Source organism: Denticeps clupeoides, chromosome 15 (genome assembly GCF_900700375.1).
Source record: "Denticeps clupeoides chromosome 15, fDenClu1.1, whole genome shotgun sequence".
In the NCBI taxonomy this organism is placed as follows: Eukaryota; Metazoa; Chordata; class Actinopteri; order Clupeiformes; family Denticipitidae; genus Denticeps; species Denticeps clupeoides.
Window position 1 is genome coordinate 4,457,167 of NC_041721.1, and position 15,550 is coordinate 4,472,716.

General features: G+C 44.0%; 1 protein-coding gene across 2 annotated transcripts in view; it reads right to left on the reverse strand.

The window, feature by feature from the left end:
* Positions 1–14,948, reverse strand: part of LOC114764347 (voltage-dependent calcium channel subunit alpha-2/delta-1-like) — a 71,414-nt gene extending 56,466 nt beyond the window's left edge. Inside the window, exons 1-2 of one of the 2 annotated variants that reach the window (XM_028953893.1) lie at positions 14,736–14,948; positions 14,481–14,645 (exon numbers count right to left, since the gene is read on the reverse strand). In XM_028953893.1, coding sequence (XP_028809726.1) covers positions 14,481–14,569 — 89 coding nt within the window. In that variant the 5' untranslated portion in view covers positions 14,570–14,645; positions 14,736–14,948. Of the gene's footprint in view, positions 1–14,480 lie in introns of both variants that reach the window. The other variant, XM_028953894.1, reaches the window with a different exon arrangement.
* Between the last annotated feature and the right edge of the window lie 602 nt (positions 14,949–15,550).

Genomic DNA, 15,550 nt, shown 5'->3' on the forward strand with positions numbered 1-15,550 from the left:
TATCTGGCAACACCGCTCTGCTCTGTTTGACCAATCAAGCTGCAGCAGCACGTTTTGTTCATAAAAACTATTGAGCATTTTACCTTTTATCTCTACCATACTGTCTAAGACTAAATATATTGTGCTTTCAAATTAAGACCCATTGTCTCAGCATACAAAAGAAAAACCCAGAAAATGTTCTTAAATTTAGACCACATATTAAGAAATCCTGACCACAGACCTTGAAAAAAAACATTAAGTCAACTTTGCTTCAGCTGATACATTTAATTAACAGCAAAAAGAGTCACCGTGAAAGTTGATCGGCGAGGTGCCGGTGCTAAGCTCAGGTCTGGGTATATTTAGCTTTTCGGAGCAGCTGCTGGGAGGTTTCAGCGCAATGGAACCTGTTATCAGCACACCTCCCCGAGGACGAGGACGTTTACCAGAGGCACCCATCAAAGGTCCGGGGTGGACCACTGGTGAGCACATGACCATTAGAGAGCTTTCTGTCAAAACCGGCCGTAGGCATGTACAAACCATTCATGCAATCGACACGCAGGGAGACACCAGGGCTTAGAGATGACCAATTTCAAATAATGTATATATTATTATATGTGGTCTAAATTTAAGAACATTTTCTGGATTTTTCTTTTGTATGCTGAGACAATGGGTCTTAATATGAAAGCACAATATATTTAGTCTTAGACGGTATGGTAGAGATAAAAGGTAAAATGCTCAATAGTTTGTTCGAATACTTCCTTTTAAAACAGAATGAACCAAAAAACAGCAGCAGCATCTGACTGGATGAATGGGAAGAAACAACAAGAACTCCACCTCACCCTGCTGTTCGGGTTGGTTCCACAAAACATGGCATAATTGGTCTGCACTTAGCGCAAAGTAAAATATGCACCAAGCAAGATTAAGATGTGGGGAAAAAAGCATATGTTCCGCAGTGAGAGAGCATTTTGAAGGCAAGGCTGTACAGCCCGAGAAAAACAATAGCTATTATCCGAGGGTGAAACAAATATGTCCACAATGGAGAAACTAATGGAAGTGGAGGGAAGATCTACCAGGAACTTGGAAGCGGTTTATGGAAAAAGTGACACAGTGGCCCAGACCCCCCCCCCATCAACCAATCCACCGGGTGCTGAATGAGGAGTTGAGAGGGGTGGGGGATAAATGGACGACCAGGGCCGGGAATGGGTGCCCATAATATCTACAGAGGAACAGGGCCAGAAACATAACTGCATGTTCTCAAGTTTCGCTGCTGGATCTTGAAAATTTTATATTCAAGAATAGCTAACTGGACAGAATAGGTAAGACAGTGAAATTGAGACACAATCAAAATGCATTTAACCCATCGCCTTGGTGAGCAGTGAAGAGCCATGAAAGTCCCGGGGAGCAGCGCGTGAGGACGACATCTTGATCAAGGGGACCTCAGCGGCACCTTGGCAGTTCCAATTCAAACCCGCAACCGTTCAATTATGAGTCTGCTTCCTTACCCATTAGGCACACCGCTGCCCATACACACTAAAGTTAACACACTAAAAGACGTTTTAGATCATTATATTATTCGTACATTAATGTAATTTTTTTGTTTTAGCAAAAAAATATCACTTACGCCCACATGGTTCTCACCCCTCGATCAACAGTACAGGACAAAAGTTTGGGCACACCTTCTCTTTCAATGTGTTTTCTTTATTTTCATGACCATTTACATTGGTAGATTCTTACTGAGGGCATCAAAACTATGAATGAACACGTGTGGAGTTATGTACTTAATAAAAAGTGGAGACCTGGCCTCCACAGTTACCAGACCTGAACCCAATCCAGATGGTTTGGGGTGAGCTGGACCAACAAGTGCTAAACACCTCTGGGAACTCCTTCAAGACTGTTGGAAAAGCATTTCAGGTGACGACCTCTTGAAGCTCATCGAGAGAATGCCAAGAGTGTGCAAAGCAGTAATCAGAGCAAAGAAACTAGAATATATGTTTTCATGTTTGTTAAGTACATATGAACACATGTTCATTCATAGTTTTGATGCCTTCAGTGAGAATCTACCAACGTAAATGGTCATGAAAATAAAGAAAACACATTGAATGAGAAGGTGTGTCCAAACTTTTGGCCTGTACTGTATTTTTCGTTTCAATTACAAACGCCTCTACAATAATGCTATTCATTTTTTGAATGATGTTGAAGTTAGATTGATGCGGCAGAATTTTGCATGTACTTCATGATCCTTATAATGTCCCAAAGGTACAAGGCCTTAAATCATTCATTGTGCCCTAATTATAAGTGGAAATTCACAGGGACCCACTTTTATTACACTGGCATAGGGGCCAGCTGTCCCCTACATGTAGGGCCATGTGATTTCCGTGATGCAGAAAACACGGACGGAATCGCGGAATCCAACAAATAAAGTGCAACCTGTTGTAACACTGAATTGCGAATAATTCACATTTCTGGTCGCAGGTTTTACACAGGTTTCTGGTTTAGACAGATTGTTCACACAGACCAACGCAAAGTAAAAGCACGGTCAGCTATGGTGAAATGGCTGCCAGTTCCGAATCCAGACCACTTGGCCGATTGATTCCACGCAAACTCGGCAAACTCTGCAAAGTCTGCATTGTTCAGCTTTTGGTCATGCAAACAAATCAGCTGATTCAAAATGTGGTTTTATTATCATGGTTCCAGTACATTATACAAGTGGACACAACTTTTTTTTGTATTACAGGTCCCCCTAATGTTTATATATTTTGATAAAATTTTATGTTGATTTCAAATGTGAAGCACTTTTATTTTTCAAAAGGAAGCATGTGCAGAATTGTGAAATAGTTCTTTGCATGAAATGCAAATATTATTTACATGTAAACGGTTTACAAAAGCAAGCCCAAGCACCTTGTTCAACAGTGATTAAATGTGATTTTTATATTTACAGTATTTACATTTACGGCATTTATGAGACGCCCTTATCCAGAGCGACTTACAATCAGTAGTTACAGGGACAGTCCCCCCCCTGGAGCAACTTAGGGTTAAAAAAAAAAAAAAGTGAAGTGATTGTCACATGTGATACACAGCAGCACAGCACACGATGCACACAGTGAAATTTGTCCTCTGCATTTAACCCATCACCCTGAGTGAGCAGTGGGCAGCCATGACAAGCACCCGGGGAGCAGTGTGTGGGGACGGTGCTTTTGCTCAGTGGCACCTCAGTGGCACCTTGGCGGATCGGGAATCCCTAAGTGACTTGCTCAGGAACACAATGGTCGTGGGATTTGAATCCAGGTCTTCTGGTTCACAGGCGAGTGTGTTACCCACTTGGCTACTACCACCTCCTCATATTGCATTTGTTCTTTTTTCCGTCTGCTCCATAATCACAGTTTTTAGGAGAATAAATACGTTCATAATGGAAAACTTGAAATTCAGAAGGATTGAAATGGAAAAAAACAACAAATAAAATGGATTTCATAGGCCACTATACATGTGTGGCCATCGAATGATTGTAGAGGTCAAAGGGTCAGCAAAACAAAAGCTGGTCTGGTGTGCAGTTAATGCAACTCAATGCTGTTGCATTAACTGGAAGCGACACTCAAAATTAGGCCAACTGCAGCTTGACCCCCAGCTCCCTGGGAGTCTGTGTGTCGTTCTCATTTTCAAAGAGAGCCGCTCTCATTAAATGCCCCAAATATGTATTTGGACGTATCCACCCTCTTCCTTTGAACAAGTGACTCTTGCTCTCCCTGCAAACGCGGCTGGAAAGGTGTGACTACAGGAGCCGCCCTGGGACGAAGGTGACACCTGCGCTGGCAGTAATGACTCCTAACCCTACAGGGTTGTCTACAGCTTGTCTCGTCGTGAGAAAAGAGAAACTCAAATCTCATTAAGAAGGCAATGAGAACGCTGTCTGCCTCCAAAACTCTCATTAGTGATAATCTCTTCCCCGTTGCTAAGGGGAGGGCAGGCGGTGACAGGTAGAGGGTGGAATTAAAAAAAAAAGAAAGAAAGAAACTACTAAAACAAGCACTCAAGGAGCAATTTCTTCCTCTTCAACCGCCGTTCAAAGCTTACAGACTTGATCCGGCTGTCAGAACTGACTTTGTTAATGAAAAAATGTAATGCTGTGCTGCATAGAGACACACATAAGGCCCGTGAGAGCCTTTTTTGTCACAAACTAAGACAGGCCTCATTAATATACATATTTTATGCAGAGATAAGAAATTCAGCAACCACAGATACCTGAGGCAGAGATGAGAAGGTGGCTGGCGCAACGGAGAAACTAGCCACGCCCCCTCGTTCATGATACGAATCTAGGTATCGACGTTGATTGCACGCCCATCTCCAGCGGGGTTATTTCGAGAGCAGCAGAGCCCATTTGTTGCTATTTTCTCGAACAAGTGGGCCTGACAACGGCAAGGGAGTCTCTGGGAAGGAGCCGGATTTAATCAAAGCTTTTAGAGTTTGAGAGCTGAGAGAGGAAAAGGAAATCATTTCCTCCCATCTCATCAGAACATGCTCAGGGGTGAAGTTGTGTGCGTGCCTGTGAGTTTGTGGGGTGCACCGCAAATAAAAATGTCTCTGATTACAAGAAAACGTTTCGGCATCAACGGTTCAATTTCTTTTGAGGAAATCCGAAGGCCACATAGTTCCTTCTGGTACCCCCCAAAGTGCCATATCCAGGGCTGGATGTTGGACGTAAGATGCCGTGCTGCCCCGAACCATTTTAATGTCCCTATGTTCATCTGCTGGATTAAGATGCTGCTGAGGCTGCTTGATTCATAATAATGATTACTTTGGTCAATATTTAAGTCACAATCATTTAACATGATTAATGAAACATTGCATTGCATTTATTGTCATGGAAAAACAAACCTTTCCTTAAGATAGTTGAAAGGATAACTACAGTCCCTGACAAAAGTCTTGTCGCTTGTGTACAAATTGACCTCAAGTGTCGCTGAAATATATTTCTATTCAAGAGTTTTTTTTACAAGAAATGGTTCCTTTTATTCCCAACAGCTTTTGTAATAATGTTTCATTGCAAAATGAAACAGTCAAAAAGTATTCTAATATTTAAAGCTTGTTAAAGCCCATTGAGTACATTTTTGCAAAGACGTAAGTGTTGTCACCTTGTCATTTGAGCTTCATCTGTGAAATAATAATGGATCAATTAGGTCTCAGGTGTGTATAAAAAGAACCCCAGTACACTAGATCTTCACATCAACTGCAACTAGACCTCTACAAACATGCCTAAGATTCACTCTGAGACTAAAGTGTTGATTATCAAGAGGCTGAAGACCAGATCCACTGCTAATGTGGATAAAAAAAAGATTTGAAGAGACTTGAGACATTTTTGACAAGCCCAGGTCAGGAAGACCCCACAAGACAACTGCTTGAGAGGACCATTTGTTGGCTCCAAAATCCAAGGCCAGCCCATTTTCCACTGCAGCAAAGCTCCACAAGACCTGGTCACCTGAAGTCCCTGTGTCAACCAGAACACTTTGTCGAATTCTGTCTCGAAATGGCCTCCATGGTCGAATCGGTGCCCAGAAGCCAGCACTAAACAAAAGACAATTGAAAAAACGTGTGGCATTTGCCAAGGCCCACAGCCTGCTAAATGGATGGACGCTGGAAAAGCGGTGGAAGGTGGATTTTTCAGATGAATCTTCTGTTGAATTAAACCACATTCGCCGCAAATATTTCAGGAGACCTACTGGAGCCCACATGGACCCGCCCAGAAAATCGTGTTCTGGGGTTACATCCAGTATGGGAGTGTGTGAGTCAATGGTCTGAAATACCAAGAAATATTAGCTACCTTTTATATTCCCAACCATAAAAGTGGCCAAATTCTGCAGAAGGATGGATCTCCATCACATACTTCCATCTCCTCAAGGCGAAGAAGCTCAAGATGCTACAGGATTGGCCAGCTCAGTCAACAGACATGAACATCATTGAGCATGTGTGGGGTAGGATGAAAGAGGAAGCATGGAAGACGAAACCAAAGAATATTGATGAACTCTTGGAGGCACGCAAGACTGCTTTTTTTGCAATTCCTGATGACTTAATCAATAAATTGTATGAATTCTTGCCAAACCGCATGGATGCAGTCCTTCAAGCTCATGGAAGTCATACAATGGTGGTCTAGGGTTAAGGAAGCGGCCCCATAATCAGAAGGTTGCCGGTTTGAATCCTGATCTGCCAAGGTGCCACTGAGGTGCCACTGAGCAAAGCACCGTCCCCACACACTGCTCCCCGGGCGCCTGACATCACTTCACAAGATATTAAATTTGGATCTCACAGCACCACTACTTAATTTGCTGACATTTTTTTGTATTTTCAATAAATTTGTTCAATTTCTGTATAGGCGACAAAACTTTTGTCTAGCCAAAATTTGACCTTTCTGATTAAATGATAAATCTTTTTTTCAGTTAAACTAATTCATTTCAACGCATTAAACATCATTTGGTAGGGTTTTAGCTTTTCATATGAGCTATTTCTAACACCAAATGATTAATTAAATGTCAGGTTAATAGCAGGTGTTTCTACAAAATAGATAAGCGACAAGACTTTTGTCAGGGACTGTATGCAATTGTACTTTTATAATTATAAATATCTAAATTATAAATACTAAAATTTTAATTATACAAGTTATATAAGTATACATTATTTCTGAGGTATGAATATAACTCTGAGTTGCCTTAAAGAGTGCAAGTTTTGCTTCTTTTTCTGCATTAGTGAAAGTGAAGTGATTGTCACGCAAGGAGGCAGGTAAGTTTCCTCCGGTTTAGTATGCAACACCACACGGATGTTGTCGTTCGCGTTTTAGGTTGAATTGGGGAAGGAACAGGATGAGGGGAAAGAGTTGATAGTTGAGAAGACGAGTAGGATAATTCTTACGCGTTTGAGGTGGAGAAGGAGCCGAGTCGAATTGACGAATGCCAATCAATGACTGAGCGGCTGGCAGTGGCCATCTTGCCAATTTATAGGAGTCACGTTACCTCATCTCCGTGTTGCTCCCGGTCACATGGATGGAATCATGTGACTCAACCCAATACACGCGCAAGTTTCGCCATTGGAAGGGCCATCAGAATGCAGTATTATTGCAGAGCGTAATATGGCGAAATGATATTGGTAATAATCGTTTATATCAATTACATTGTATTTGTGATCTCTTGCAGCCAAAATTACTCGAAAATCTGTAGCTGAGTTAATGTTGGCGGAGTTAAAATTTAAGGTCTGGAAACTGAATACCTACAATCAAACTCATTAACATTTGAGTGATGCTGGTGTATCTGGACCAATATTGCATCGTCATAGGTCAAAGGCGATTTCTTGTTGCTTTTGACTGGTTTTTCCATAAATTTGGGCATTAAAGACAGAACTTTTTACGTCTTGCTCCCAGTTTGAGGTGATGATACCCACTGGGCAATGGGTGGCATCGTGTCCCACAGTTTTGTATGCGACCTGACAGACGAGCACGACTCACAGGCTATCATCAAGCTCACGGCGTCACCACGTCACGGCCCGTTAGCTCTCCCCGAAGAGATCTCGGCGACGTCGGAAACACGGATCACCGGGGCCAAAGCACAGGGGGGCGATGGCGGCCGGCCATGGCCTGTCACCAAGCTGTCATAATCTACTAGGCCTTCGCAGTGTCAATAAAGATTTACAAATATCTCGCTAATCTGATCATTTGTGAGCATTGTGATGTCATTTGTGAGCATTGTGATGTAGCTTACATAATTAAAAACGATTTATACCCCCGGTCCATGAGTCATTGTCACTGTCACTCGGACTAGAACTATTATTAAAACAATCTTATCATATTCCACATTGAAGCCTACAGCTCTTGTCTTGCTTTGGTATCTTCTACAGATAATTAAACAGGACATACATTTTATTATATCAGCCAGCATTACTGTGCATTCAGCCCAGGACCTGCCAGACTACGAACTGATTCTTGCTTGATGATATCTTATTAGGCATATGTTAGCTTAGCAACGAGCAGGGCTGTACAGGCGACGTTATCTGGGCCACTAAAGATGCAGTTGGCTTATTGGTGTTAACTTTTTCCAAGCGTTCGGATCGTTGTTGTGCGGTCTCGACATTGCGGCAGCAGGCGCTGCCAATGCTCCCCACCACCAGAGAAATTCAGATCCCTGGTGTTGGCATGGAGAACTCGTTCTGGCTCGGGAGTTTTTTTTCCACATTTTTTGAAGGATGCAGACATGCTGTTATGCGTTGTACTGAGTCATGACCCAGTGACTGATATGGTAATTTTGTGCACAAAGCTGATTTGTGTTGGCTTGTATTGAAGTGAAAAAAATATATATATCTACTGGAACTAGGTGTTAAATCACACATTGGAATGGGCCAGTGGAGAAATGATGTGTGTATGACAGAAACTAGTGTTACGAATATCATTTGTCTCTGCAAAAACATTTTACACCCTGGTCTTTGGTCATCAAATGATGCTGGGGGGAATACTTGTTCTGTTGAGACGTTCACAAATGTCACATTCACATTCAGCAGAATTCTTGACCTAAAGTGCCGATAGTCTGTCTGCATGCATGGTTTAGCAGTGGGACTACAACAGACAATGCTTGTAATTTCTGCTGATGGCACAATGATCAAGGGGTATTAAAATGTTGTAACTTGTTAAGTAATGTATTATAACTGGACAAAAAAAGTGAAGACAAATAGGGCCAGGCGATTATATGATTTGTGTTGGCTTGTACTGAAGTGAAAGAAATTCACGATAAAATATATCTTGATCTTGGTGATGAGTTTTGGCCATTTTTTCACGATCATGATAAAAATGGCAGTTATTACCATCTTTGGTGTGTGTATTTACATTACTTTTAAATGGACATCCCAAGTCTCCCGGAATTTCGAGAACTGTGCCACATTTTGACAGCAGCTTCCTGATGCCCACAAATTGAATGAAACATCCATGCGAGACAGCGTGAGAGTAATGTGTGCATCGAGCACTTGAGAACACGACTGAACAAGAGCGAGAGAACATGGAAAAGTGTGGATCACTGAATGTGTACGTATCAGACTTCATTGCGGGCAGTCTTTTAATAACCTTCTCAAGGACAGAAGTTCTGATAAATCTGAAAACCGATAACTTATCAGAGGGAGTGTGCCCCAAAAAAACATTTTAAATGCATTGTCTGGGCTGCTGAGGTGCTGGAATACAGAAGAACCCTGTGAAATGGTCCACTGCGTAAAGCTAGCAAAGAGCAAAAAATGCTGAAAACGGAGCCGAGGAGGGAAGTGATAGATATGGTTTTATATGTAAATAATCTCTGGTGTCTTCGATTCTAGTCTGGCAATATCTGAATAATCTAATCGTTCGATAAGGACAAGTATATGAATTATTTTGTCACAGTGTTGCCAGATTTAAATCAGATTTTTGGTGAAAAAATCTAGAAAAGATATTATGCAACAAAGTTCTTATTTAAGTACATTTTTGGCAACACTGCTTGCATGTCATTTTGACAGAAGGGCATTCAACTGTCCAGAATGCGGAAGTAGGAAGTGTGAGAGCTGTCAATCATCACCTCCCACTTTAAACTTTCCAACAATAAAAATGTTGGACAATAATTTCATCTCTTTATCACAGCACTCCATCAACAACGCCCATCAGTCCACCCACCCCCATCTTCCTCCACTCTGCGACGCGCCTGACTGGATGTTCTACCGCATGTTCCGTTTCTGGGTTATAAATAGCCAAATTGGCCTTATGGGGGAAAAAATGTCCAATTAGCATCAATCTGGCCACTCGCTCGCTCACCACGCATAAGTGGCTCTCTGATGGCACTGTCTGGATGTAGGTGTCTGTGTGCGGGCTGGGTGGATGTGAGTGCTCGCCGCCCCCCCCCAAGGCGCTGGTTCAAGAATAAATAAATAACGCTGATGATCCGTCCCGGGCACTCCATTACCGGGATAATCGCGCTCCTTCACAAAATGTTAGTAATAACACCGGGGCTGCCAAGAGCTGTGGGCCAGATACCAACAGTTAACCACATTTTGTATTAGTGTAATACCTGATTTTTTTTTTTCCCAACTGGACTAATTTACATATTACTTAGCACTCAGTTTGTATTTCATCAGCAGACACTCAGAGTCTAATGGAGCTACAGCTCAACACCTCACTGATCTTATCTGTCCGGAATTAGTCGAGAAAAGCCTTTAGTCAAAACTTTTTTTCCCTGTGGTGGATGGTGGACCAGCTGCTAGTGATTCCGGAAATCCGAGGCACAGCATGGAAAATGTTCCCAGAATCCACCCCCGCCCCCAACATGTGTCAGAAGAGAAAAATGAGCAGATCCTCTGCACGTTTAAGCAAAAAGCTTTCCAGAACCTGTAGTGCCTGGAGAATATGATCCCTATAAAAAAAAAAACACTTTATGGGAATGCCTGGCTAAATGTGTGTCACTGCAGAGGTCTTCAGCAGAGGTCTAAGTAAGGACATGTCTACTGCTCCAGAGCATGTGGTGAAGGTATGCACACCAACTGCATTCGTCTATCCTAATTATAGTCCGACACTCCCGGATACTGTGACACATTACATCAGAGCTCCAGGTTTTTTTTTGTTTTTTTTTCAATGCAGATATAAGCAAAAGAGAGCATGCCTTACATGCCTGCTATCGCTGGAATGGATATAGCTTGCATCTGCTGGTGCGAGGCTATGTGCTGCTCTTTAAATTCACACGTACAGTGGCCCAGTACTGATTTGGTGTTACACACGCTAGCAGTTCACAAGCAGACATATCTACTGGTGCAAAAAAAACAGAAAAGTTGATCTCGTTCAAATAGGTTAACCTTTATATGCTCGACTTGCAGTCCAACAGGATTGATGGTGTTGAGTTCGCAGTGCAGTTTTTTCATGAGTTGCAAGAAAATGAGTTGCAAGCAAAAAAAAAGGTAAAATAAAAAACTCCCTAACCAAGAACCAAGTTAAATGTTACCCAGCAGACACGGGAAACGTTTACCGTGCGGCTAAAACCTTTGATATGGAGCCGGTCCGGCTTCCCTTCACTACAGCGGCCATACATTGTGACCGTTCATGCACTTTTCTCACCAGTTCCTCTGCGCCACTGTGGCTTTGCTTTTAATGTAACTGTAACTATTTTTAGCCAGATTATGGCCCATCATTATATCACTAAGTTATACTGTACATGCTGTATTCATTAAACATTACCTGTAATGTTTTCGTTTTATGTTGATGATGATTATTGCAAACTTACATTTAGAGCATTTTGCAGGCTCCATTATCCGGAGTGCCTTACAATGAGTAGTTACAGGGACAGTCCCCCTGGAGACACTCAGGATTAAGGGTCTTGCTCAGGGACACATTGGAAGTAAGTGGGATTTTAACCTGGGTCTTTGTGGTCTTCTGGTTCTTCGTTAAGTGTGTTACACACTAGGCTCCTACCACCTGATGGCCAATGATTTTCAGAAATCCAGCAGTTCAAATGATCAGAATAATATCGATCATAATATTAAAGGCTTATTTCAATTTTCAGATGTAGTAGTGACAGAAGCCACACAGACTTTCATATCATGGTTTTAAGGTTCTATATGAATTTTTTTTTCTGGCTCTATTCACTCACATTAGTGAAAGTGAAGTGATTGTCACTGTGATACACAGCAGCACAGCACACGGTGCACACAGTGAAATGTGTCCTCTGCATTTAACCCATCACCCTGAGTGAGCAGTGGGCAGCCATGGCAGGCGCCCGGGGAGCAGTGTGTGGGGACGGTGCTTTGCTCAGTGGCACCTCAGAGAACAGGCAACCTTCTGATTATGGGGCCGCTTCCTTAACCGCTAGGCCACCACTGCCCCTTTGGCAATTAGCCAAAGGTCATAACAGGGCCGTGTTCCTGGAACACAAGAGACGAAAGCCGCTGGTGCGTATGTGGACGGAACGCATGTCCTCTACCCCCTCGCTCATGGTGGGCAGATCGGCCCTCACATCTTAGTGCGTGATGGGAGACGACAGGGATGGGAACGTGAAAAGCGTACCCACTTAGCAGCTTGAGCATGAAATCTAATTACGACTTAAGGCCGGAGAAGGAGAGGGACAGTGCATCGGGGCACAAGTGTGAGACTGAGCCGTCCAGCTGTTTGCGGCCGATCCTCCGTGCCAACAAGTTCAGGCCATAAATGCAAACGCCGAGTTCGCAGGCTGACCGTGTGGGATGCATATTCATATCCGGCCCTGACACAATGCCTCGTTTCACACGGTGAGCCGAAACGAGGACAGGGAGCCCAAGCATGAATAAAAAGAGCATAGAGATGAAAAAGGAACAAGTCGCACAAGACGTAAAAAGATCCCCGCTCTCTCGCCCTCAGAATGGTAGGACACGTGAATCTGGGACGACGAGCATTATAAAAACATGACAGGTTCCAGCTTTGGAAACATACAGCCCAAAACGGGGACGGAACGACGGCGAAGGCCGTGTCACCGCATCCCCGCCGCACACGGCCCGACACTCTCAGGGGCAGAATGTACGACATCAGACTTTGCATTTCAGATTTGATGATGTTAATCATCCGCCTCGCAGGGGCAGTGAGGGGGGTGAGGCCGACTCCAGGAGACGCGCTCCGGCCGGGGCGGGAGGAGGGAAAGACGAGGTGGGCGATGGGGAGGGGTGGGGGCAGAGGGCGGAGAACGTCTGAAGCAGACAGACACTGGCATGTGAGGTTAGTGCTCGGGCACAAAGAGGCAGTCACGCATGGTGACAGAGGGGAAGAAGGAGACAGAGGAGAGGAAAAGAGACAGGGGGAAAGAAGAAATCATCTTGTTTATGCGGAATGGTCGGAAAGGAGATGGTTATCTTATCTGCTAAGTGAATGAGAAAGTTTTTTTCATCTGAAGCACGAAATGAAGGCCTCTCTCTTTATTTGTCTCTTTCTTTCTCACCCTTGCCTCAAAAAGTCGTTCATTGAGAATTAACAGCGATTACAAGGCAAAGTGCCCTCCCCCTCCTCACAGAATAAAACAAAGGCGGGCCTAATGATCATCTCTAATTGCTATTTATGCATTGCAAATGCCATTAAAATTGAGTTGCCATGCCAAATATTAAAAACTGGAAAAATGCATAGAAGCAGCTGTATCTGAAAATGTGCCAACGGTTTCAGAATACGGCAGCTTTAACCGTCTAGACGCGTGTTTGTATTGGTTATTCGCATGCAATTCATTGGCCAGGTGGTCCCATTACTTTAGAACGTGCTGGATCGGGTCCAGGCGCTGTGAAAGCCATTCGAAGGCTGATGTCTTTCTGGTCCTTCTCATGCGGAGCATCACTGCGGACGGATGCGAGAGCATGCCTTTAAAGTGATTACGTGTTCTGCAAATGTTTACGAATTTATTCACTTTTTACATAGATCTATGCATATTTTACGATTACACTACGCTAAATATGTTCTTGTGCGACCATTTTAACTGTGTATTTATTAAAGCAATCTGTGCAAACTAAGTATTTAAGCTCTGCAACAAAGCCCCAATCGTCCAACTGATGAAATTATGAGCATTTTGCATTTACATTTCATTTACAGCATTTATCAGACGCCCTTATCCAGAGCGACTTATACTCAGTATTTACAGGGACAGTCTCCCTGGAGCAACTTAGGGTTAAGTGTCTTGCTCAGGGACACAATGGCAGTAAGTGGGATTCAAACCCGGGTCTTCTAGTTCATAGGCGAGTGTGTTACCCACTAGGCTACTACCACCCTTTTGGTGCTGACTTTTACGTTAGTTACTCACTGTCGCCTCCTGAGGAAGACAGTGGTATTACATGATCAAACAGGCCACTCATAGCTACAAAATCTCTGCAGCAATAACATAACAATGTCATAAACACTCTTTTTTTTACATTCTGTTGAATATTCTTTATTCAGCTTAAAACTTTCCTGCACGTGGCATTGTATTGTGTTTTTCTTTTTTTTTTTTTGTGGTAGTAAATCATCGAGATACTGTATAAATACACCCAACTGGACCCAAACGTGACCAAAAAGTGACGGCATGTGACAATACGGCGACAATGAAACGTACAGAACTATAAAACTGCCCAATTAGTGGCGATCGAGGGCCGAAAGGGGTCCGTGTCGCCATCTACGTACACGACCTCGTCGCCGTGCTTATTGCATAATAATAACTGAATAATAATGACGCTTGGAGAGCTCCAAAAAAAAAAAAAAAACTTGCGAACAGCAGTTGAAAGACACCCACACGCCGCCTGAGCGACGACACCGGTCCAAAAATAACCTACAGTCACCGCGCAGTTGACATTCGTTGTCACATTTCAGTCCAGAGTCACTTTCTTGGGACCGACGACAAGCATTGAAATGACCGGACACGAGACCCACCGAGCTGGAGAAAACGAGACAAAATCAAGTCTCGGGAAGACGCGTCGCGCTAAGGGACAACGACACGGGTCGCGCGCAACTCGTGGCGGGGCTTTAAGCGGCCGGACGAGGTCGGGCTTGTACTTACACGAGCTGCGTGGGGAACTGCACGGCCGCCGCGCAGCCGATCGCGCACAGCAGCAGGAGCGCGGCGGCGGCCAGTCTGCGCGCTTCCATCGTCGGCGTGGAGAAGACCCTCTTCAACGCAGCCGACGCGCTGCCATCGGGGCTCCTACTGGACCCCCCACCTCCTCTTCAAACCGGAAAAAATCAAATTAAATCAAATGTTAAAAAAAAAAAAAAAAAATCACAGTCACTCCTCCTCCTCCTCCTCCCCGGTCACTTTGTTTGTGTTGTTGTCCCGGCGCTTCCTGCCGAAATTCCACTTCTGGAGAGAAGGGACGTGGGCAGCCCGGAGCCTGGAAGGAGCTCCGGAAGGAGATCAGTTTCCAAAACCTCCCCTCAGCCCGGCGATCATCATCGCGCTCAGCTCTTCCATACAAGGAATCCGGCCAGGGAGCTGGAGCAGGAGCAGGAGCTGGATCCGGATCCGGAGCTGGAAACGGAGCCAGAGCCGGAGCGCAACCCGACGCGCTCCACCCCTTTCCAAAGGCGCGCAGTGCTCCACGGAAAGCCAGTCACGGGGTCTGGAGAGCTGTTCATCTAGCCCACCAAGTCTATTTCTGGCCCGCACGTTTATTCTACTAAGCCAAATAAAAGTCTAAATCTTGACAATTATTATTATTTTTTGAACGGTACAAAAATAGTAAAAGTCAAGAAAGTATAAAAATGGCAAAATGACGATAATGTTGGAGCCTTCCGGAAAGCAAGAGCGAAAACACAGAAATATAGACACAACATAAATCATATTAATAGTGAAAACACCATCAGACTCAAGACGTGGACATGTCTGTGGGGACGTGTGGCATTTGCTGTGGGGGCCTTGGACGAGGAGAAGAGCCAAGTCTCTTCCATCTCCTCCATTAATCTCCTCACACTCTTGTTTACCGAACAAATACACCGAGAGCTCCGATCGGGGGAAATACCAGGTCGCACCTGCAAATAAAAAAAAATGATAAAATCCACTGATATGGCCCTGAAACAGATTTTTCCCAGGGCCCCCTGCTCCAGGATTGAGCTCAGGGCCTGAGGCCAAGG